General features: G+C 43.7%; 1 protein-coding gene across 1 annotated transcript in view; it reads left to right on the top strand.

The window, feature by feature from the left end:
* The first annotated feature begins 1,294 nt into the window (after positions 1-1,294).
* The window catches only part of LOC120050632 (piezo-type mechanosensitive ion channel component 2), a 129,646-nt gene continuing 105,722 nt past the window's right edge, over positions 1,295-25,218 (top strand). The window contains exons 1-2 of the mRNA XM_038997218.1: positions 1,295-1,445; positions 19,907-20,032. Of these exons, the coding sequence (XP_038853146.1) occupies positions 1,295-1,445; positions 19,907-20,032 (277 nt within the window). The remainder of the gene's footprint in view (positions 1,446-19,906; positions 20,033-25,218) is intronic.

Below are 25,218 nucleotides of genomic sequence, written 5' to 3'. Positions count from 1 at the left end.
TCCCCTAACCCGGAAGACACTGGGACAATTGTGCGCCCCCTCATGGATCTCCTGGTCACGGCCGGCTGTGACACAGCATGAGGTCGAACCCGGGTCTGTATTGACACCGCAACGCAATACAATGCAGTGCCTTGACCACTGCGCCACACGGGATGCCAGTGGCGGTGCGATTTCTGCATAGTGCACCTTTAAGATGATGGATCCTACTGGATTAAGTTAAAACAATAGGGATCGTTCCATTTTAGACAGGTTAAGCAAGACAAGTTCTTTGTTAATGACGAGAACAAGATGAAGCAGAAGAGAGATGTGTAGAAATGAATATCATACTTTAAAACAGACAAATCTGACCAATTAAAAAAAGGGGAAAAACACCACTGTCACTGTGCTGTATCAGGGGAAATACAGAGAGAAAAGAACACAAAAACAGAGTGTGTCTATTGTTGTGTGCATAGAAATAGAATTTACATTATAAATCTATGGTTTACTTCTGGGTTGGTGAGTGAGCGATGGAGTCTTTATTTTACCTTTAAGCAGGCCAGGCCACCAACCTCTGTTGCATGCAATAATTCAAAATCAAATCAAATTGTATTTGTCACATGCGCAGAATACAACAGGTGTAGGTAGACCTTACAGTGAAATGCTTACTTACAATTCATAGAACTCCTGAGAAAACGACTGATTGTTCATGGGAGTGGACCACTTTGTTTGAAAGCCTGAAGAAATGTTCTGCCAACGTATTTCATTTAGCCTGAATAATATCATGTGGGTGCGCTGACTCACAGGCCTGTTTAACACAAGTACCATAAGTGCCATTTTTCATTAACATTGCGCCGGCTGCAGATCGAGCTTCATGTATGTTTTCCTAGGTAATGGATGGACTGGTACTCAGGCTGACATGCTGAATGCTTGACTGAAATGGCATCAGCCACGGTTTATCTTAATGCAATCTGGATGTTTTTGGCAATGGCAGCAGTAGTAATGTCGTTCGGGCTCCAATTCGGCACTCCGACAGAGATCTGCCATGTTTGTTCCAGGGCAAAATGCCTGTTGTCAAACACTGTTGGAATGTCGAGTGCAGCGCGGTCTTCTATCCAGAAAACGTTGAGGTTTATAGAGCTGTCCCTTCCCTCCCCTCCATTCCCATTGACTTCTCCAAAGCTGCCATCGTAACTGTGAGTTAGCCACAGAACTTCTTCGCCCTTTCATTTGAAACGCCAGTGCTGCTACTCTGTTTTATTTTGGTTCCTTCTAATTAAGGGTGCTAACTTCTTAAGGGGGATTTATCCATGGTGTTATGTCACAGATGGTTTGTGATCTGACTTGGTACTTGCTGCCTTATTGTGTTGCAGCGTGTCTGTTCCGGTACAATGCCCTGTCCTTCATCTACCTCATCTACCTCCTGCTCATCCCATTGTTCCCAGAACCCACCAAAACAACAATGCGAGGTAAGAAATTGACTAAATGACTAAGAAACTGTTCCAATAGGTCATTGACTGCAGGAAAGGGCTACCTGGTAATCCCTAAAGCAAACAAGCCACTTTAAAGAGCAAAAGGTTAAATGCTTAAATTATCAGGGTTTATGGATGGCCTCGGCCTACACCTAGGATTTACAGCACTCGGTGACAGAATGATTTCTGACTGTTTGACCATCTTTGTGTCAGAGGAGGAGACGGGGATGGGAAATGATAGGGCAGTGGTTTGTCATTGTAACACAGGGCTATGACACGTGTGCACACAAACACAAACACAAACACACACACACACACAAACACACGCACAAACACACTGTTAGTCTTTCGAACACTGTCATTGGACATTGAAACATAAACACATATGTCCTTAAAATACAGCACACATTTTTGGGGGGTGAACACCCAGTGCCGTTTTCCTTCATGGACGCTTCCATCTTTACCGTCTCAGTTTCAACATGGACTTTTATTGTACACTGTAAGCCTGCAGTCCAATATAAGACAGCTCTTATCCATCGACCCCCAAAAATGTTAGGGAAAAAAACAAGAAAGAAAAAAAAATGAACTGTTGTAGAAACAATGGCATATTTAGTGAACATGTGATAGGCGGTGATAGCACCACTCAGGAGAAGAGAGGGAGGAGGAAGGGAAGGGAGACAAGACAAATAGAGTGAGATGAAAGAATGCAGCCTCTGCCTGTCTGCTCAGACACTCTCCCCCTTGAGTGTCAGCAGGCCACAAGTTCAACACTGACCACGTTTACATGCACACCAATATCCCGTTGTTATTCGGGATACTCAAGTATTCTGTTTTTGGGTTGACGCATATAAACATCATATCCTGTTTACAATAACCCGAACAAGCTTGTATCCCGGTTATAATAAACCCGGTTAAGATGCCTGGGATATGCTGATCTTAGACGGGATACTGTGGCATGTAAACATCCCGTTTGCCGTTGTTTTTCACGGTCTGCGCAGGCTCCGTTTCGCATATCATGGGTGTTGTGTGATGATGTTTTCATCTGATTGTCAACTAAATAACTTCAAGTAGGCTAACTGCGCAGGTTGATCCACCATAATAATTCCATAATAATTTATTTTGCTGTTACTCCATACTGGGCCGTATAGCCTACTGACTACTTTCACCCCTAATTTAGACAGCTTTCTGCTTATAATTTCCGACATTTGGTAGGACATTTGTTTGTCAACTATAGTTAGATACATGCAGCTTCTCTTCTGTCATAAGTTGTTGCCCCAGAAGACTAAATAAAGTAGTGCTCACCAGAATGTCTTACGTTAATAGAATGAATGCATTAGTAATAGTTAACACTGGTAAAGTTGTCTGTTTTGTTTAGTGACCGGGGAGAAAACGCAATAACTCCAAAACAATGGAAAACTTGTGCAAAATGTCCAAATGTCCAAATGTCATCAGTTTGACCGGTTTTAAGGAAATTAAAAGCTGAGAAAAATGATGAAATAGGTTCCTGATAAGACTTCAGTTCGTCTTGGTTGCATATTTTAGGTGGTTGAAATACTGTCTGCTTGCATAACAGTGTCAAAGATAACACATTAAACGCACATTCACATTTTCTCAAGAGATGCTGAAAGAAAGAAATCATATTTCCACTCCTGTTCCTGAGACAATTAACATTTGTTGTATCATTTTACTGCATGAAATGCATAATTCTGCAGGAGTTAACATTATATTAGCTTATATGAAAGGTTATAGGCCTACAGTCAGTGTCCGTATTTCAGTTACTATTCCATTTAACCAAGATTAACTTGAATGAGGAATATTCTGTTTATTCATGGGTACAGGGATCCTCGTCGTGAGCGGGATATCAAAGGTGCATGTAAACAGCTTATCCCGAATAAGACCTTAAGTGGGATATAAGCTATTATCCAGAATACTGTCCACATGTAAACTTGGTCACTCACTCTCACTCACTCATTAGCCTGCGAAAGCTCATCCTAAAATCCCATACACAAGCCCAATCCTCTGTCTACTATCAGTGCCTGTGCTCGCTATCAGTGCTGAAGAAGGCATTGCATCACTACACCCTAAATCTAAGGTTGTTCCCAGGAGGTGTATATAGTAAGGTATTGGCGGTGTTGTGCCAGCTTATATTCCCTCTGTGTAGCTCAGTTGGTAGAGCATGGCACTGGCAGCGCCAGGCTTGTGGATTAGATTCCCACGGGGGACCAGTACGGAGAAGACTAAATAAAGTACACCAACAAAAAAAAAAGTTGATGTATGTTGAGATGTATGTATGTACTACTCTCAGTCGACCTGGATAAGAGCATCTGCTTAATGACTAAAAATGTAAATTGTATAAACACCCTATCCTGTCCCCCCCCATTGGCCAGACTTATTTCAGTGTTGAATAACCCAGCTGTTATCTGGCGAGAAATACTCTTTCTTTTAGTCACTCCACCTGGTATTCTGTAGGTCTGGACAGAATGTGACCGCGTGTGTGTTATATCTGTTGCTATACTGTAGTATTTGTGGTCACACGACTCACACTTTAAACCAACAACAACTGAAAGCTTCATAGGTCATCGTCAATAAAAACTTCAGATGCCCTTGATGTAGCTTGCCTGGCACAGCACGACCAATGGAATAGTCCCACGGCATGCCAGACAAGCCAAGCAAAATCAAACGCAACAAATGTCTGCTGGTATGAAGTCAATTAATTGATCAGGTTGGTGTTTCCGGTCGGCTGAATACAGAGCCTTGATGCAGTATATGATTAGGATTCATCCCAGTTAAAGTGAATGAGCTGGAGGAGGTAATGTCATGCTTCTTGATTCTACGCCATGTTCAGGCATCACAATGTTATAATGGGGAGGCAGCCTGTCAGGCGCTCTGGATAAGAGCATCTGCTAAATGACTCAAATGTTAACGCTAATGTGGAAGACTTGGCTGACCTCATATATTTGTCAGCCTGTTTGCTTTAACTTGACAAAGCAGTCTGGAAGCACAGTCATATTTGACCCCTGACTGTATGTAAGCTATATAGTATTTGCCATTAAACACACACAAAAAAAGGAATGATAACAGTTTATTCATAATTATTGAGAATTGACTAAGCTAACAAAAAGTTGATTTGATTGAGTGCTGAACCCATAAGGTTGATGTACACGTCACCTATATCTTAATGGACCAAAACCATACTTGATACTGTATGTGCTTGTAACCAAAGCTATCTAAATCCTACTTTAGTGCCAGTAGTAGTAATTTAAAGGATTTACTTGTGCAAAAAAATACAAGACAGGCCTTTGCTTATATCTCAATCTTGGATTCTGCACTTATTCTCAGGGTAGAATGACAGTCAATGTGTCCAGTTGAGTAATGAGTTAGGCCTACACCTCACACCCAAGGTGACAGGCTCCATGTTTTTTGAATACATTTTTATTTCACCTTTATTTAACCAGGTAGGCTAGTTGAGAACAAGTTCTCATTTACAACTGTGGCGACCTGGCCAAGATAAAGCAAAGCATTTCGACACATACAACAACACAGAGATACACATGGAATAAACAAACATACAGTCAATAATACAGTAGAAAAAGTCTATATACAGTGTGTGCAAATGAGGTAGGGTAAGGGAGGTAAGGCAATAAATAGGCCATGGTGGCGAAGTAATTACAATATAGCAATTAAACACTGGAATGGTATATGTGCAGAAGATGAATGTGCAAGTAGAGATACTGGATTGCAAAGGATCAAGATAAATAAATACAGTATGGGGATGAGGTAGTTGGATGGGCTATTTACAGATGAGCTATGTACAGGTGCAGTGATCTGTGAGCTGCTCTGACAGCTGGTGCTTAAAGCTAGTGAGGGAGATATGAGTCTCCAGCTTCAGTGATTTTTGCAGTTCGTTCCAGTCATTGGCAGCAGAGAACTGGAAGGAAAGGTGGCCAAAGGAAGAATTGACTTTGGGGGTGACCAGTGAGATATACCTGCTGGAGCGTGTGCTACGGGTGGGTGCTGCTATGGTGACCAGTGAGCTGAGATAAGGCGGGGCTTTACCTAGCAGAGACTTATAGATGACCTGGAGCCAGTGGGTTTGGTGGCGAGTATGAATCGAGGGCCAGCCAACGAGAGCGTACAGGTCGCAGTGGAGGTGGGTATATGGGGCTTTGGTGGCAAAACGGATGGCACTGTGATAGACTGTGCTGTTGGACTCCTTTCCTTGTCCATGACACACGTACTGTAAATACATAATTCCCTACATGTAAGAACACGCAACACGTGCTTGTCAGTCATGTCTCTCTTGTTTAAGGAGGTTCTCTTGCCTCTAAAGTAGTCCCCCCAAATAATTGGTGGCAGTGGGGGGGAAATCTCAGCCTCAAAATCTTGACTCAGTAATATGACGCCGGTACGTCACAAAGACAGATTCTTACTCTATATTTACTCACCACAAAACATGGAGACCATTTATGACATCTAGTGAAGTGAAGACATGGCGCTCATTCCACTTAATCTCCAAGGAAATTGAATGACCATTTGAATGACGGTACGGTTGTGTGGTTCCCTGGTTTTTACAAGGATGAAGCAGCTGAGGCAGCCAATTGGACCGAGACAAAAAACTGTGCTAGAAAAAGATAATCTGGCGGTGATGGACAATAGAGAGGGACCCCCGGAGGTGACGGAGGTCAGGGTTCAAACGTACAGACTTCTCTTGTCCTTTAGCAGCTGGCTGCAGAGCAGTGGAGAGATTGAGACATTTTTCCCCTCAATTTTCTTCTCCTCCTCCAGCTGTTTCCCTCCATCGCGGCTCCAGCTTTAGGCTTCAGTCCCATCACCACTCCCTGGAAAACATGGACATGCATCTCTATCAATTAGCTCTTTCCCTCAAGTCCTTTATCAACCCGAAATGTTCTCTGATTTTACACAGCTTTTCTAATAAAGCTCAAGTGACCGTCTGTACGTCATCCTCCGCGACACCTGTTGAGGCAAAGCTTAGTGGCCAAGCAGCTAACTAGTTAGGTAATGTTGAGTAAGTTTCAAGAGGGCTCGATCCAATCATACCCGCATTCCAGCATTCACGCAGTAGATCTTATTCCCACAGTTAAATCAAAACTGTGAGAAAAGCAGTAAACATCACTATACCAGGTTCAATTGTCGGGCGGACAAATCCCATCTTGACATGCGTGCATGCACAAACAGTAAGTCCAACTTTTGTGCCAGTCATTCATTTATGTCAATTGGAGATTTGTACTAAAACACGCACATTGCTCAAGTTTTGATTCAGTCCTGTGTGAGCTGTTAACAAGTGGCTCCAGGGCATGTATATACCCCATCACCACACCACCGGGGCTTAGAGGTGCAGAAGGCGTGATTTACTACAGCCAATACAACTCCAGGTCTCCTCATGGTTTGCTCACTTTGACAGTTCATCAGATGCTGTTTGCTTTGCTTCGGCCTGGTCTCTTAGTTCAATTGGGCTGATTCATACCCGGTTCAGACGGTGTAACAGGGTTGGCATTCGCGTCAACCTGAACCAGATGTCGTCCGTTAATTATAAAGATGGCTAATTGCTCCTCGAAGATAGGCGTCTGTAACGGCTGTCTAATGCCTCCTCCTCGGATGAGGAGGAGGAGTAAGGGTCGGACCAAAATGCAGCGTTGAATGTAGACATAATGAATTTATTTGACAAGACGAACACTGACACGAACTACACTTGATAATTAACAAAATAACAAACCAACGACGTAGACTGACCTGAACATAAGAACTTACATATAGACACGAAGAACGCACAAACAGGAAAGACTAACCAAACGAATGAACAAACGAAACAGTCCCGTGTGGTGCAACGGACACAGACACAGGAACAATCACCCACAAACAAACAGTGAGAACAGCCTACCTTAATATGGTTCTCAATCAGAGGAAACGTCAAACACCTGTCTCTAATTGAGAACCATATCAGGCAACACATTTAACCCCACATAGAAACACATAACATAGACTACCCACCCAGCTCACGTCCTGACCAACTAAACAAAGTTAAACAAAGGAAAATAAGGTCAGGAACGTGACAGTACCCCCCCCCCCCCCCCCCCAAGATGCGGACTCCGGCCGCATAACTGAACCTCAAGGGGAGGGTCTGGGTGGGCATCTGTCCACGGTGGCGGCTCCGGCTCCGGACGTGGTCCCCACCCCACCATAGTCAATCCCCGCTTCCGTAGCCTCCTCCAAATGGCCACCCTCCAAATTAACCCCACTGGATTAAGGGGCAGCACCGGACTAAGGGGCAACACCGGACTGAGGGGCAACACCGGACTGAGGGGCAGCTCCGGACTGAGGGGCAGCTCCGGACTGAGGGGCAGCTCCGGACTGAGGGGCAGCTCCGGACTGAGGGGCAGCTCCGGACTGAGGGGCAGCTCCGGACTGAGGGGCAGCTCCGGACTGAGGGGCAGCACCGGACTGGCTGGCGGATCCTGGCTGGCTGGCTCTGGCGGATCCTGGCTGGCTGGCTCTGGCGGATCCTGGCTGGCTGGCTCTGGCGGATCCTGGCTGGCTGGCTCTGGCGGATCCTGGCTGGCTGGCTCTGGCGGATCCTGGCAGGCTGGCTCTGGCGGATCCTGGCTGGCTGGTTCTGGCGGATCCTGGCTGGCTGGTTCTGGCGGATCCTGGCTGGCTGGCTCTGGCGGATTCTGGCTGGCTGGCTCTGGCTGCTCATGGCTGGCTGGCGGCTCTGGCTGCTCATGGCTGGCTGGCGGCTCTGGCTGCTCATGGCTGGCTGGCGGCTCTTGCTGCTCATGGCTGGCTGGCGGCTCTTGCTGCCCATGGCTGGCTGGCGGCTCTGGCTGCCCATGGCTGGCTGGCGGCTCTGGCTGCTCATGGCTGGCTGGCGGCTCTGGCTGCTCATGGCTGGCTGGCGGCTCTGGCTGCTCATGGCTGGCTGGCGGCTCTGGCTGCTCATGGCTGGCGGAAGGCTCTGGCTGCTCATGGCTGGCGGAAGGCTCTGGCTGCTTCTGTCTGGCGGAAGGCTCTGGCTGCTTCTGTCTGGCGGAAGGCTCTGGCTGCTCCTGTCTGGCGGAAGGCTCTGGCGGCTCCTGTCTGGCGGACGGCTCTAGCGGCTCCTGTCTGGCGGACGGCTCTAGCGGCTCCTGTCTGGCAGATGGCTCTGAAGGCTCATGACAGACGGGCGGCTTTGAAGGCTCAGTACAGATGGGCGGCTTTGCAGGCTCAGTACAGACGGGCGGCTTTGAAGGCTCAGTACAGACGGGCAGTTCATGCGGCACTTGGCAGACGGACAGCTCAGACGACGTTGGGCAGACGGGCAGTTCAGGCGCCGTTGGGCAGACGGGCAGTTCAGGCGCCGTTGGGCAGACGGGCAGTTCAGGCGCCGCTGGGCAGACGGCAGACTCTGGCCGGCTGAGGCGCACTGTAGGTCTGGTGCGTGGTGCCGGAACTGGCGGTACCGGGCTAAGGACACGCACCTTCAGGCTAGTGCGGGGAGCAGCAACAGGACGCACAGGACTCTGGAGGCGCACAGGAGGCTTAGTGCGTGGTGTAGGCACTGGTGGTAATGGGCAGGAGACACGCACCATAGGGCTAGTGCGTGGAGGAGGAACAGGGCTCTGGAGACGCACAGGAGGCTTGGTGCGTGGTGCCGGCACTGGTGGTACTGGGCTGGGGCGGGGACGTGGCGCCGGATATACCGGACCATGCAGGCGTCCTGGCTCCCTTGAGCACTGAGCCTGCCCAACCTTACCTGGTTGTATGCTCCCCGTCGCCCGACCAGTGCGGGGAGGTGGAATAACCCACACTGGGCTGTGTATGCGAACCGGGGACACCATGCGTAAGGCTGGTGCCATGTATGCCGGCCCGAGGAGACGCACTGGTGGCCAGATGCGTTGGGCCGGCTTCATGACATCCGGCTCAATACTCAATCTAGCCCTGCCAGTGCGGGGAGGTGGAATAACCCGCACCGGGCTATGCACACGTACAGGAGACACCGTGCGCTCTACCGCATAACACGGTGTCTGCCCGTACTCTCGCTCTCCACGGTAAGCTCGGGGAGTTGGCGCAGGTCTCCTACCTGACTTCGCCACACTCCCTTGTAGCCCCCCCCCAATAAATTTTTGGGCTTGACTCACAGGTTTCCAGCCTCGCTTCCGTGCTGCCTCCTCATACCACCGCCTCTCGGCTTTAGCTGCCTCCAGCTCTTCACGAGGGCGGCAATATTCTCCTGGCTGTGCCCATGGACCTTTTCCGTCCAATATTTCCTCCCATGTCCATGAATCCTGCGATCGCTGTTGCTTTCTCCCACGCCGCTTGGTCCTTTGTTGGTGGGTGATTCTGTAACGGCTGTCTAATGCCTCCTCCTCGGATGAGGAGGAGGAGTAAGGGTCGGACCAAAATGCAGCGTTGAATGTAGACATAATGAATTTATTTGACAAGACGAACACTGACACGAACTACACTTGATAATTAACAAAATAACAAACCAACGACGTAGACTGACCTGAACATAAGAACTTACATATAGACACGAAGAACGCACGAACAGGAAAGACTAGCCAAACGAATGAACAAACAAAACAGTCCCGTGTGGTGCAACGGTCACAGACACAGGAACAATCACCCACGAACAAACAGTGAGAACAGCCTACCTTAATATGGTTCTCAATCAGAGGAAACGTCAAACACCTGCCTCTAATTGAGAACCATATCAGGCAACACATTTAACCCCACATAGAAATACATAACATAGACTACCCACCCAGCTCACGTCCTGACCAACTAAACAAAGTTAAACAAAGGAAAATAAGGTCAGGAACGTGACAGCGTCATTTCATAGCCACTCCTCTCTTTGTCTGACTGCGATGTGGCATGTTCTGTGCTAACACACTCTTATGCGTTTTTCAGTCATCAAATAGGTGGTATAACTGTTTTGAGAATTCCGCATAGTCAGTCGGTGTGTCATGACCTGATGCATTTTATCAACTTAGCAAACCATTGATGTAGACAACCCAGACACCGCCAATTGACACAAAAACCTTTTGCCCCAATGACTCGGGTTCTACTACCACAAATTCTAGTTTCGCCCCTCATTCGGAGAAATCTCTGTAATACAATACAGCACCACAATAGCAGCGATCTCCATTACCTCGAGCCATCCAGCAGGAAGGTAATACAAACAGACGTAATCTGTCCTTGGAGAGGGGGACGTAGGAGACAAGAGGGCTTCCTGAGGAAACAGAGCTCAATGGAGAGGTCGTCACCAGGGGACCCCAGGCCCACGCCTCCCTAAACTCCTTCATCCAAACCCCTTCGCCTCTTTTCCTCAGGAAGCCGATGAGTCACCTGCACCGTCCGCACAACAAGCTGCCTGCCTCCCTGCCTGCCATCCCTCTTCCGCCCTCCATGTCTCTTTGAATCCTGACTCAATGCAAGACGTCAACTGTGGCCCTCTGGGGTCCTCTGTTAAGGCAAACCAACAGTGAGGCTTTGATTCATTGTGGTATTGGGTATTTTGTAATGTGGTTTGAATTTGAACTTATGTTGATTTTTTGTCAAATTTAAACCTCTGAAGCGATTGTTTTGAATAGAAATTGGATTGGATGCTTGTTCAGCACTGAATTTAATAATAATAGTGCAAAATGTTTAGGGAGGTTGAAGAATGCAAGTGTCTGCATCATTGTCTGCTGGTCAGTCAACTAGCTCTTTCTGTTGAGGTTGCATTCGAAGACCAATACTGTATTCTGGCTTGGGCTTATTCTTTGGGAGCCCCTGAGGTGATGTCTCTGCCTCTCTCCACACACACACACACACAGGCAAAGACACACACACGCACACACACAGAGCTTCCACAATGTGCATTGGAGAGTCCCAGTGGTGTGTTCTGGGGCATATCATAGACTCTGAGAAACATCATAAGGCCTAATTAGAGACTGGTTGACAGTTTGTTTCCTTGATGCATTAAACATCTGTAGCTATGTTGTTAGCTGTAGCATTTACTTTAGCAGATCCTGAGTCATTTCAACTCTTAGGATACATTTGCTGCCGAATTAATCAAAAACAGCCAAATGTACTGTTTTGTTTTGCTATTTATTTTGTGTGTAATATATTGATATTTATCTTTATCAAATCAAACTGTATTTGTCACATGCGCCGAATACAACAAGTGTAGACCTTACCGTGAAATGCTTACTTACAAGTCCTTTGTCACGTTCTGACCATAGTTCTTATGTGTTTTGCTTGTTTTAGTGTTGGTCAGGACGTGAGCTGGGTGGGCATTCTATGTTGTGTGTCTTGTTTGTCCGTTTCTATGTTTGGCCTAATATGGTTCTCAATCAGAGGCAGATGTTTTGTGTTGTCTCTGATTGGAATCATATATAGGTGGAAATTAACTAAAGTAAAAAATACAATTGTATAAAATTATAAAAAGTAACACAATAACATCAATACTACTAATATTGTAAATCTGTATTATTACTAAGACTACTGTTTTAATGAATAGAATTAGTCAAGCCAAAAAACACATTGATCCTTCAAATGTAGTCATGGCGCTCCACATTCTCCCAGAAAATCTGTACAACGAGGGATTTTACCTCTAATTACCTACCTCTGTAGAGGGAGAGCATGTTGGCCATGTTTTTACAAGAACACGTTAATACATAAAATTGGAGTTCAATTAATGACCGTGTCCCAAACTTCATCACTACCCCAGGAAGCTTTGACTACAGTCGAGACAGACATTTTTATTTTTACACAACCACCCTTGGGGTACTTTGTTTTTATTTACTTTCAAGATGGCCACTATAAAACATTATTCTTTATTTTTTTGTTTACTTAAAAAAAAAAAACTCTTTACAAGATCAGTTTTATTTCAGAGGGAATTTGAGTCTAAAGACCCATCTAGTTACCATACACAGCACTACTTCTCATGCGCTTCTTTCCCCAGCAGTCTATAGCAGTATAACAACTACACTATCACCTAAACACACAACTAACCCTAATATGCATTTTCTTCACGCCACAGTCTAATATGTCTTGGGGCTTGCACTCAAGGAATTCTCTCCAGGCTGGTTTAGACCTGTATTCATTCCTAGGGCAGCTTTAAAGGGGATGTGGCATGTGAAGGTAACTGTGGCACGATAGCACAATTTAGATTTTTTGCTAGGCCGTATTTAAAGGGTAAGTGCTTTCCACTAGATTACTCCAGATGAAACAGACTACATTGAGCGGGTAGCTAGGTAACATAGTATTAACACATAGCTCAATTTAGCCTTGGCAAAGTAAATGGATAAACATGTGGTCAGTTTGCTGGGGTATATTGGACAGTATTTATTAACAGTGTTCTGATTCAGCTAGTAGAATTACAATGTTTTAATGTCAGGAATATGTTTTCAACTAAATGTCAACAACTTACATTTTGTGTCATTTTGAGTCACATTACATTGAGTCATTTTTTGTCAACAAATTATCCTTAAAACATTGGGCCATATTTAATCAGAGCCAGTAACTTGGTTTGGTTGAATAGGGCTCTTACATCAGCTATGCTTAGGCTCTGGCAATAGATCTAGTCAAATTTCTGTTTTGTCTGTCATTTGAGCTCACCTAAACGAGTAGACCACTAGTTGGCTTCCATGACAAAACAAATCAATGCCAATCAACTTTTTAATCTGAAGGAGAGCTATTTCAATGGACTTAACTACAACATGTACCTACTCTGTTTCCCTTCATCCTTCTCTTGCTCTGACAGTATGGGTTCACAAATCAGATTTTCTCTCCCTAATAAGAACAGCAGTAAAGGGTCATAGATTCACAACCATAGGAATCAGAGTCCATTTGGAATAATGTGATTTACTCCCTATCAGTGATTTGTGATGGCCAATAAAGAGCTCTACTTTCAGTCAACAGGATTGGCAAGGAGCAGCGGAGTCAGGCAAAACAATTAGAAGTTATGACGGGCACGACGGGAACCAAGTTGCAACTCGAGCATCTTTGGCCCCAGGCATGCCGGGACCCTACCTAGGGGCCCTTTAAACGAGCAAAGCAGCTCACTCCCGTGGGGCTCACGCCGAACACACACCAAGTTTAAAGTTTTAGTAGTCGTATGGATAGGATACACATGGTATACACCGTCCAACGACATGCTTACTTGCCGGTTCCTTCTCGACAACGCAACAACAATAAGAAATAATAAAAGATAAGAATACGAACATAAAGTAAATGGTTCAGTAGAATAGAATACATTTTTATGTAGATGCAGGATTTTTATTTGATCCCTCTTTTGTTGCTGCACGGCAGGAAATGCAAACTTGTTGTGTATTTGAGTTTTCAAAAGGCTTCTAAAGTTTGTATTTCTACTTTGAAATTTCAGACTTGATTTGCCCTAATGAAAAATGTATCAACCCCTACAAAAATGTTGCTACAGGATTATTTTCCTGCTGCAGCAAACTGGCTCAAATTAAGGTCCTACATCTGTAAGTATAATACAAGAAGGCACAATTTATAGTCCAATATTTACACATGTTTTGGAGAAGGGGGGATAGGAAGGCAAGTGTTTAAATTGTGCAGTATTTAGCAATCATACATTTAGCAACCGTACGCTTGCCAGTCCTCTTGCACTGGCATCCAGAGATTCAGATACATACCTTCACACTGTTGCATTCCATTAATCTCAACCTTAATTCAAACACGGTGGTGAATGGAAGAGAAGTGAAAAAGGGGGGGGGGGGGTCTAAATCACACAATTTGTTTTGTTGATGTTGGAGTATGCCTACACAACCTCTTTTGTTCTTATGCCCTAAATCAGGTGATGTGTGGGCAATTCCAATCCTCGAGGGCCTGATTGGTGTCACAGTTTTGCCCCAGTTAACACACCTGACTCCAATAATCACCTAATCATGATCTTCAGTTCAGAATGCAATTTGATTGATCAGCTGTGTTTACTAGGGATGGAGAAAAAGTATGACACCAATCAGGCCCTCGAGGACTGGAGTTGCCCACCCCTGCCCTAACACACACACACACACACACACACACACACACACACACACACACACACACACACACACACACACACACACACACACACACACACACACAGCTGTCGAACACCTGACCCTTGTTATCGGCCATAATATTACATGCTTTCCCAAAGGATTGCTAAGTGTTGAAAAATGTTCTTGACCAGGAATACAGTATTAATGCCACTGGTGTGGCTATTTGCTGATTCTAAATGAACACATCTGGTCCAGCTTCCTGTGTAAGTATCGCCTTTCTACAGTCAATTGGGATATTCTCAGTGGTGTTATTGAGAATAAAACAATTTAACATAAACAGTTGCATTCATGAGTTTTATTGACAAATGTCAATAAAAAAAATAAGGTCCGCCAAAGTGAAAACTTGATCAAAATGAATTTATAAAATGCTGTTAGTACATAAATTGTTTGCTCACTGGGAAATGAATATCCAACTAGTCAGTAACAACTGTGTGGAGTTTGGAGTTTGTGTCAGCAACTATGTAGCTTATTACAGTATTATAGACACTACATCCTGGGATTTCCTGTGATCTTCTATACAGAAGAACCACTTACCTTCTGTCGACTTGTGTGTAGCTTGTGAACATAGAGCAACATGTGCATGTTCGTGGGAGTCTCAGCTTTTCATAGATAGCTTGTAATAGTTTGTAGCTCAAACCATTCAGACCCTACAGATGTTTTTGTAAAATGACCCGACCCCGGGCCCCTTCGGGATCCGCCATTGTCTCACAAACACCACCCATTCAGAGGGTGAATGGGCAAGACTAAATATTTAAGAGCCTGAATACATACACAATCCACGTCTCATTTGTCTCAATTCTTAAACATCTTTCTTTAACTTTTCTCCTACCCTTCATCTAAACTGATTGAAGTGGATTTAACAAGTGATATCATTAAGGGATCATAGCTTCACCTGGATTCACCTGGTCAGTCTGTCATGGAAAGAGCAGGTGTTCTTAATGTTTTGTACACTCAGTGTACGAATACAATGGTACAACCCAAAAGTCTGTAGCTCAAACACACTATGTTTAAAAGTGGTTAGAAGTTCAACATGCATCAGCGTTACGGTGGGACTCATTGGGTTAATGGTATAAAAAAGTTATTAGTTCTCATAGGTATAAGGGATAACAATCATTTCTAAGACATAATTGGCTGAAAAGAAAAACAATGCAATTATATATACGTATGGTACATGAACAGACTCATTGACATATTTCCACAACAGTATCTCATTGTAATGTACACACAATGCTCTTCGAAAAATGTTCCTCCCTCTCGACAGACGGTTTGAAAGATTACAACCAGTAGGTGTTTATGATGTAGCATGTCCGCTGTTTGATGTGTGTGTAATGGTAGAGAACCACAATGGATGGGGATAGCCTTTGGCAACAGTGAAAACAGTGCAGTGTGAAAGTTACCCTGCAGCCATGTTGGGTTGGAACAATACATCTCAAACGTCTAATGTAAAACAGACCGAGAAACCAACTACAATTAGATGCTCGAGACCATTCACTGAAAATCCCTTTGTTGACGTGCCATTGTGGCAAATGCAATGTTAATACACCACAGATTTTACATTTGACTTTAATCATAGCCCCAGCGTTTTAAAGGAAGTTCAATACATTGTTAGACGACAATAGACGTACAACTGATTGGCTCTTAGTTTGATTGTAAAATTGTAAAATGTCACCGCCATATGTGAGCAGGGTAAATTCATTTGAATTCCATCACTTTTGGACATCATCCCTTTTGATTTAAACAAAACTTTCCATAATTTTTGCCCATGGAATAAGTGGTCAGAAAGTAACTTTTTAGACCTGAATTCCAAAACACGCAGGAGATAAATGTGCTCAAAGTTGACCCATTTTGCATACCCCACCATACCATGAGACATCCATGTCCTCATCACTGGAAAATATAAAATGGTTGAGTTTGATATCATTTTAAAGCTTACAAACAGTGGGTTTTTGTGTTGTGCCCACTATCGGTTGTGACAGAACATGCTCCTAAATACAGGGTGGGTGTCATTTCAATCATAGAAATATAATTCATAGAATGGACCTATCCCTTCAGACCACTGCAATTTAGCTGGTAAGCAATTGAAATGTAAATTGAATTTACATTTTTACTTCTAATTACTACCACAAAGATGGCCGCAGGTCCACCCACCGTTGAATGTCAACTTAAATGATCATGTCTTTTCTAATATCTAATATATCTAATATGATTTCAATAGATTTCCAATGGAGGATTGACAGTATAATTTAAAACAACAGTTTCCCCATTCAAGTCAACATTCTCAGATGTGCTACCATTTGGAAGTTGAAATTAAAAATGTATTCCCATTTTAGTAGATTTAACAGCCAAAACACAACAACCACCCTGTATTGAAGAGGGTGTTGTGCCTCAACCAATGGCGAGCACAACCAATGGCGTGCACAACACAAAAAACACAAAAATAGGGTTTAAGCTACAACATATGCGAATATGGGAAAGAAATCTGAGTTTTTTTAGATAATTGATGTAAAAGGGTTAACAATTAAAACATTTACAAAAAGTTTTTTTATTTTATTTTTTATGATATAATAGTTTGACAACCCTGTTTGTAAGCTTTTAAATGATATCAATCTCAACCGTTCACCTTTTCCAGTGATGAAGACATGGATGTCTCATGCTATGCAAAATAGATGCAAAATGCAAAATGGGTCAACTTTGAGCACCTTTATCTCTTGAATGTTTTGGCATTCAGGTCCAGAAAGTCTCTTTCTGAAAATACGTATGGAAGGTTTTGTTCAAATCAAAAGGGGTGCTGTAAAAAAGTGCTTGAATTTAACTTAATTTACCCAGCATCAATATTTGATTCCTAATGTAACATGATTAAATGTGGAAGTCACACTCTCTATGTGACAGATACAGTTTAGCTGAGTGTCCATATCAGCATCACACATCTCTGGAAGTTGCGTATGAGTCACAAGGCGTTGGTGTCAGAAGTGAGATCACTAATGCTATACTCTTAGAAAAAAAGGTGCTATCTAGAACCTAAAATGGTTCTTTGGTTTTCCCCATAGGAGAACCCTTTGAAGAACCATTTTTGGTTCCAGGTAGAACCCTTTCCACAGAGGGTTCTACATGGAACCAAAAAGGGTTCTACCTGGAACACAAAAAGGATTCTCCCATGGGGACAGCCAAAGAACCCTTTTGGAACCCTTTTTTCTATTGGTGTAATAGAAAGATGGAAGTGGCCCTTTGGGAGTTTACAGGAGTGCGTTCTTGCTCTGTGTCAAGGGCCTGACAGCTGCACAGTTAGTGGCTGACACTCAGCTCTCTCTCACACTTTGAGCTAGTGTCACTGCCTGACTTTGATAAGGTTTGAGCTAAATAGAAGGGGCCAATTTGTCAGCTTAATTTGATATCTTCCTTGGAGTTATGTTTCCATAGTAAGGAATAATACATGTACTTGTTTGTTTTGATGAAACCCTGCCAACATCTTGTTTGGATCCGCCATGAACTGAGTGGGCTCTTCTGCCTCCTGGTTAGATGCTGTGTTGTACTAATCGACTGAACAGGCTGAATCATTTCTATTCAGAAGCTTCTTCTTTGATCACTTTCCCCTTGCTTCATGATGCTTTTGCCTACAACACATCTAGACCTCTGCACCCTCCCATAATCACTCCTATCAACATCTCGAAGCAGCCTGTCAAATCAGCAGCATACCACGCTGTATCCAACTGGTGGTTTGCTAAGCAGGGTTGGTCCTGGTCAATCCCTGGATGGGAGACCAGATGCTGCTGGAAGTGATGTTTGAGGGCCAGTAGGAGGCACTCTTTCCTGTGATCTAAAATAAAAACAAGAAATACCTATCCCAGGGGAGTGATTGGGAACATTGCCCTGTATAGGGTGCTGTCTTTCAGATACGATGTTAAATGGGTGTCCTGACTCTCTGTGGTCACTAAAGATCCCATGGCACTTATTGTAGGGGTGTTAACCCTAGTGTCCTGGCTAAATTCCCAATCTGGCTGTCATACCACCATGGCTACATAATCCTCCCCTCCCCTGTAACTATTCCCCAGGTTGTTGCTGTAAATGAGAATGTGTCCTCAGTCAACTTACTGGGTTAAATAAAAAAAATCGGCTGACCAATCATTTCTAGGTGTTGAGCTCTGTTTTATGCATCCCATTTTACTTTTGCTTTGCCGGCATTGAGCTCACCGTGTGTTTAGGTTGGTCCACACATGACGGACGGCCACCGGGCTGCCAAAAATATCACTGGGATATTACTGGCCCTTGGCAGCGGAGAAGCCTGTAATACAGTACTGTATTAGGAGTAATGGAGGTGGATTACTGCAGGCCTGGCCTGTTAGGATGGGACCAGACAGGATAAGATGATTACCATCAACCCTATAACAGGGCTGTGGGGTTTCCACTTGGTTAATGACTGTATTCTAACATTACCCTACAGTTGGTGGATCATTGGGCTGCTAATAGTTGGTTGCGAGTGTTTACAGGTCTGTGATATATGGAATAGGATTTGGTTGAATCAATTTGAGTTTAAAGTACGGCCTGACTAATGATATGAGATTAGTTATGAAGTTTATGTTGCAATAACATTGTTAGTTGACGTCCTTGTGAAGTTGAAATTTCTCTCATGCTCTAGTAGCCTTTGGACACCAGTAAAACCAGAATACAACCAAGAAGTAGCCAATGGTGCAAAGTACTTAAGTAAAAATATTTTAAAGTACTACTTAAGTCCATATTTGTACTTTACTTTACTATTTATATTTTTGACAACTTTTACTTTTTATTCCACTACATTCCTAAAGAAAATAATTTACTATTTACCTCATACATATTCCCTGTCACCCAAAAGTATTCGTTACATTTCGAATGCTTAGCAGGACAGGAAAATGGTTAAATTCACGCACTTTTCAACAGAACATCTGCCTACTGCCTCTGATATGGCAGACTCACTAAACACAAATGCTTTGTTTATAAATTATGACTGAGTGTTGGAGTGTGCCTGGCTATTCGTAAATAAAAAAAGGAAGAAAATTGTGCCGTTTGGTTTACTTAATATAAGGAATGTGAAATGATTTATGCTTATACTTTTACTTTTGACACTTTAGTATATTTTAGCAATAACATTTATTTTTGATACTTAAGTATATTTAAAACCAAATACGTTTAGACTTTTACTCAAATAATATTTTACTGGGTGACTTTCATTTGTACTTGAGTCATTTTCTATTAAGGTATCTTTACTTTTACTCAAGCATAACAGTTAAGTACTTTTTCCACAACTGGAAGTAGCCTAGTCATCACTACTACTGTTTAACTTTTGTTAGCTATTCAGTGAGTCTGAAGTATACACTTGAATGACCTCGGTATCTGAAAAACCTTAGATGATCATGTTTCTCTCTCTTTCAGGTCACACAGGGCGCCTGCTCAAGTCCCTGTGCTTCACAAGTATAGCCTTCCTGCTGCTGCACATGATCTACCAGGTCACCGTCAACAGTCTGCTAGCAGGAGACAACCTAGAACCCAACTTCAACTGTGAGTATCAACCTTCTCTACTACACTCCCAGCACAGTGTGATGTCAGGTCTACCTCGTTTACACACACGCACATGTGTAGGAATGTATAAACACGCATACGCGCACACACACACACAGCTGTCTCACACCTGACCCTTAACATCGGCCATAACATTACATGCTTTCCCAAAGGATTGCTAGGGGTTGAAAAATGTTCTTGACCAGGAATGCAGTATTAATGCCACTGGTGGCTATTTGCTGGTTCCAAATGGATTGATTGGATTTACATGTCGATATGCTGTATATCCCACATTGATATAAATGACTTGGAATACAGCAGTACCTAGGCTGAAGTCTGTGAGCAGCCACCCCAGTAAGTGGCACCTGGGCTGGTTGGGGCTGCAGGGTGGGGGTGAGCAGAGGTCACAGCCCAGCCCACGCCTGGATCAGGTTACCCACTGGCCCCGACACCAGGGTGTTCAGACCAGAACCCGAAACCCGGTCTGGGCCGCAGCCCAACACAGGCCCCGCTGTTGCTGCTGCTGCAAACCACTGGCACAACTCTCCCTGAGTAGCAATATAAAGCCACAACATCTGCACTCAAGATGGGGATAAACATAATGAAAACAAAAAACTCCCTCACTCGCATGCTGTCCTGACAGAAGTGCATTCAAACCCCCCCACCGAAAATTCAGAGTGAAGGCTGTCTGTTTCACATGTGCAGAGTACAATCATAAAAATTGAAGGGCGGTGTCTTCAAGTTGCATAAATACCCCTTGAAACGCCAATCTGGACTCGTCCCCAGTGTCAGTGTGCACTGTGTTATGTCAAAAGATGGAACGAAAACAATCGATCAAGGAACTTCAGCGATTCACCAAGTTTTGAAAAACCAGAGTGTAACTTTGTGTGCGATGTGTAAATAGTCTAGTTCTTTGATGAAAGGTTGGATCTATGTATCAACTTTAAACCCTGTCTAGGCAGGACAATGCTGTGCTGTGGTAAACGGCTGTGTTAACAGCCTTTTTTCTGTCAAATACCCCGGGACAATTCCAAAATACTGATGAAAATTCGCTGGCAAACACAGTACAGTGGGAAGTTGTGCCAATGCTGGAGTCAGTTGTAGTCAGAATGCAATTAACAGATATGAGCAGAAATAATAGTGGACACTATTGACAGTGCTTTTGGGTAAATAATAGTGGACACTATAGATGATACTCTTGGGTAAATAATAGTGGACAATATAAAGACAGTACTCTTGGGTAAATTATAGTGGACACTATAGACGGTGCTTTAGGGTAAATAATAGTGAACACTATAGACAGTGATTTTGGGTAAATAATAGTGGACACAATAGACGGTGTGTAACGGCGGCCTTCCCTCTCTTCACTAGAAGAGGGGGTGAAACAGGGATCGGACCAACACGCAGCGTAGCCAGTGCTCAACATGTTTAATTAACAAAAACTACTGTGAACACTAAACAAATACAAAATAACAAAAGTGGCAAACCGATACAGACCTATCTGGTGCAGAATACAAACACAGAGACAGGAAACAACCACCCACAATCCCCAACACAAAACAAGCCTCCTATATATGATTCTCAATCAGGGACAACGATTGACAGCTGTCTCTGATTGAGAACCATATTAGGCTGGACACAGAAACAGACTAACTAGACACACAACATAGAATTCCCACCCAGCTCACGTCCTGACCAACACTAAACAAGCAAAACACATAAGAACTCTGGTCAGGACGTTACACGGTGCTCTTGGGTAAATAATAGTGTAACACTATAGACGGTGCTCTTGGGTAAATAATAGTGGACACTATAAACGGTGCTCTTGGGTAAATAATAGGGACACTATAGACAATGCTTTTGGGTAAATAATAGTGAACACTATAGACAATGCTTTTGGGTAAATAATAGTGAACACTATAGACGGTGCTCTTGGGTAAATAATAGGGACACTATAGACGGTGCTTTAGGGTAAATAATAGTGAACACTATAGACAGTGATTTTGGGTAAATAATAGTGGACACAATAGACGGTGCTCTTGGGTAAATAATAGTGGACACTATAGACGGTGCTCTTGGATAAATAATAGTGGACACTATAAACGGTGCTCTTGGGTAAATAATAGGGACACTATAGACAATGCTTTTGGGTAAATAATAGTGAACACTATAGACGGTGCTCTTGGATAAATAATAGTGGACACTATAAACGGTGCTCTTGGGTAAATAAAAGTGAACACTATAAATGGTGCTCTTGGGTAAATAAAAGTGGACACTATAGACAGTGCTCTTGGGTAAATAATAGTGGACACTATAAACGGTGCTCTTGGGTAAATAATAGTGGACACTATAGACTGTACTCTTGGGTGTGATAAAAAAGTAAAACAGAACAATTACGCAAAATCCGCTCAGTGCAATTCATTGTGAAGTATTGACTACACTTGCCCGAACAATTAATTAATTTCATTAATTCTAAAGCAGAAATCAATCAGAGCTCTGAGGAAATAGAAGTATTTGTACTAGGGGCAAAATTACAGTACTGGCCCTTCCAATCCTTATGTACTGACCCTTCCCTTCAATTCCTTATGTACTGGCCCTTCCAATCCTTATGTACTGGCTCTTCCCTTCCATTCCTTATGTACTGGCCCTTCCAATCTTTATGTACTGGCCCTTCCAATCCTTATGTACTGGCTCTTCCCTTCAATTCCTTATGTACTGGCCCTTCCCTTTCAATCCTTATGTACTGGCCCTTCCCTTTCAATCCTTATGTACTGGCCCTTCCCTTCCAATGCTTATGTATTGGCCCTTCCCTTCCATTCCTTATGTACTGGCCCTTCAATTCATTATGTACTGGCCCTTCCAATCCTTATGTACTGGCCCTTCCAATCCTTATGTACTGGCCTTCTGAAACACTCATTACAATCCTCAACAGTAGCTGATTGGACTCAATTTGTTAACCAGAATCATAATGAGGAACATGGTCTCTAATGGGTAGCTAAGTTTACCACTATGTGAACCAAACACAAACCCTTCCCCACGTCCATTGCTTCTAAAGTTACACATTGAGTTATACTTCGGTATTGTTGTTTGGCCTGACTGAAACATCAGGGAAAGCAAATGTGACCCTTCCCCACACACACACACACACACACATACATTCTTGCCCATTCTTCCTCTGAATTGTACACATGCAATCCATGTCTCAATAGTCTCAAGGCTTAAAAATCCTTCTTTAACCCGTCTCCTCCCCTTCACCTACACTGATTGAAGTGGATTTAAGAAGTAACATCAATAAGGGATCATAGCTTTCACTTGGATTCACCTGGTCAGTCTATGTCATGGAAAAAATGAGGTGTTCTTAATGCTTTGTACACTCAGTGCATGTTCTGCTGTATCTGAGTAGTGAGGGGAACCAGTACCATCATATGGGGCTTCAAAACAAACATTTTAGTGCTCATTTTAAGTATTTCGCACCATGGTTTATCATGAGGTTCGGCATTCCTACTTTTATTGCTATTCATAGCTGTTGAGTCTACTCTTTCATATTGTGTCACGGGATGTTTACTGCTGACAGGAGAACCTTACAATGATCCTGGTTGGTTGGGGATGTACTGTGCTGTATGGAGTTGCAAGGGAGGCAGCGTCCATCAAATTCACACCTTGCTAATCTTGCACTGCGAAAAGGGGAGTTTCATATGATCTTGTCATGATTACACAATTTGTTGGTATTTTCTTGGCTCTGTAACATGTATTGTTGCAATACAAGTTTTCCAAAGCGTGCATTTGGTTGAATTACCAGCCTTTCAATTGAGCTATGTGAGATGTGAGATATGCCCAAATTAACTTTCACTTCTGACAGCATTTGATGTTCTGTATTATGTTTAGTACCCCTGTTAGTAACCACCTATGACATCACAGCGCTAGCTAGGGGGAAGCCAAAAGAAGAAGCTCCTTCACACAGGGAAGGTTATCTGATGGTTCAACAGTTCCTTTGTTTCTACATTCCCCCCAGGTCCAAGGGGCCTTTGAGTGTGTCGTGGCGGTGAGTGTACGGCACTGTAAGGGGATTTGAAGGGGGGGGGGTGGCCAGTCAACATGACCTCAGATTAACACAAGACACTAATAAAACTTTAGGAACATTTCACTGATCACCTTCTCCACTCGGTCCACAGCCTGTTGGGTGACATGTCCTCACTGCATCCCCACGTGAGGTTGGTGCATTTTTTGGGGATGTGCCAAAAATGACATCTTCCTCTCAGCGATGGCTGTTGGCAGGGGATAAATCTCAATCTCCACCGTAAAAATGTGCAGCTGCAAATGCTGCCGCTGCCGGTGTGGCCCTTAGAGTGCAGAGGGAAGTTCAGGAGTGACGTAGGGAGCGAAAACAAGCGGTCCTTCTGTGGAGGCAACCTGAGGTGAGGTCAGAGATGAAAGAGGGATGAAAAATGACCCTGGCTGCTAAAAGAGAGTGTTGTGGCGAGAGAGAGAGGGCGGCTATGTGAAGGCAGACACTGTGAAGGCAGACACTGTGAAGGCAGACACTGTGAAGGCAGACACTGGCCCAATTACTGGAAGTATACAGTACATATACTGTGCAACCGAGATAGTTTAGTCTACAGAACTGCCCTTGTAATGTGAGGTAAGATGAAAGTAGTGTGAAGCATCCAGTCAATACTTATGCTGGAAGTACATTTCTAGTAGTTTACTAAATCCTCCCTCGAGAAAGCCATATCCATAATGTGGGGTAAGTTAAGTTCATTTCAATAAGTGAATTTTGAAATGCTAAACAAGTCTATTTTATTGCGTGCCAACCCTTCTCTTTGTTATTATTAAATAGTATTAGAAATGGTAGAAGTGTAGCAGGAAGCAGGTACAGAATAAAGAGTGCTTTTGGAACTGTATGTGTACTGTGTAGGCGTCTCTGTTCTCTCTCTGTGTGCCTTGTCTGCATTAATAGTCCTTTGTTTTGTGTGCGGACTCAGTTGAGCTTGTTCAGACGCCAGCAACAAGACTTTTTCATCTGTCATCACATTGAAGAGCTGCCAGCAAAAATAACAAACGTCCAAAACATGACTCCTATTTTCTTGTTTTGTGTTTGTCGTCAATAGCTCTGCGTCTCCTGCGATAAGAATCATCTTCCCCAGGATGCGCAGCCCAATCACTCTAAAAATACATATAACACCATG

The sequence above is a fragment of the Salvelinus namaycush genome, chromosome 7, assembly GCF_016432855.1.
Source record: "Salvelinus namaycush isolate Seneca chromosome 7, SaNama_1.0, whole genome shotgun sequence".
NCBI classification, from domain to species: Eukaryota; Metazoa; Chordata; class Actinopteri; order Salmoniformes; family Salmonidae; genus Salvelinus; species Salvelinus namaycush.
Note: the sequence above shows the minus strand (reverse complement) of the source record. Positions and strands in the feature narration are given on the sequence as shown.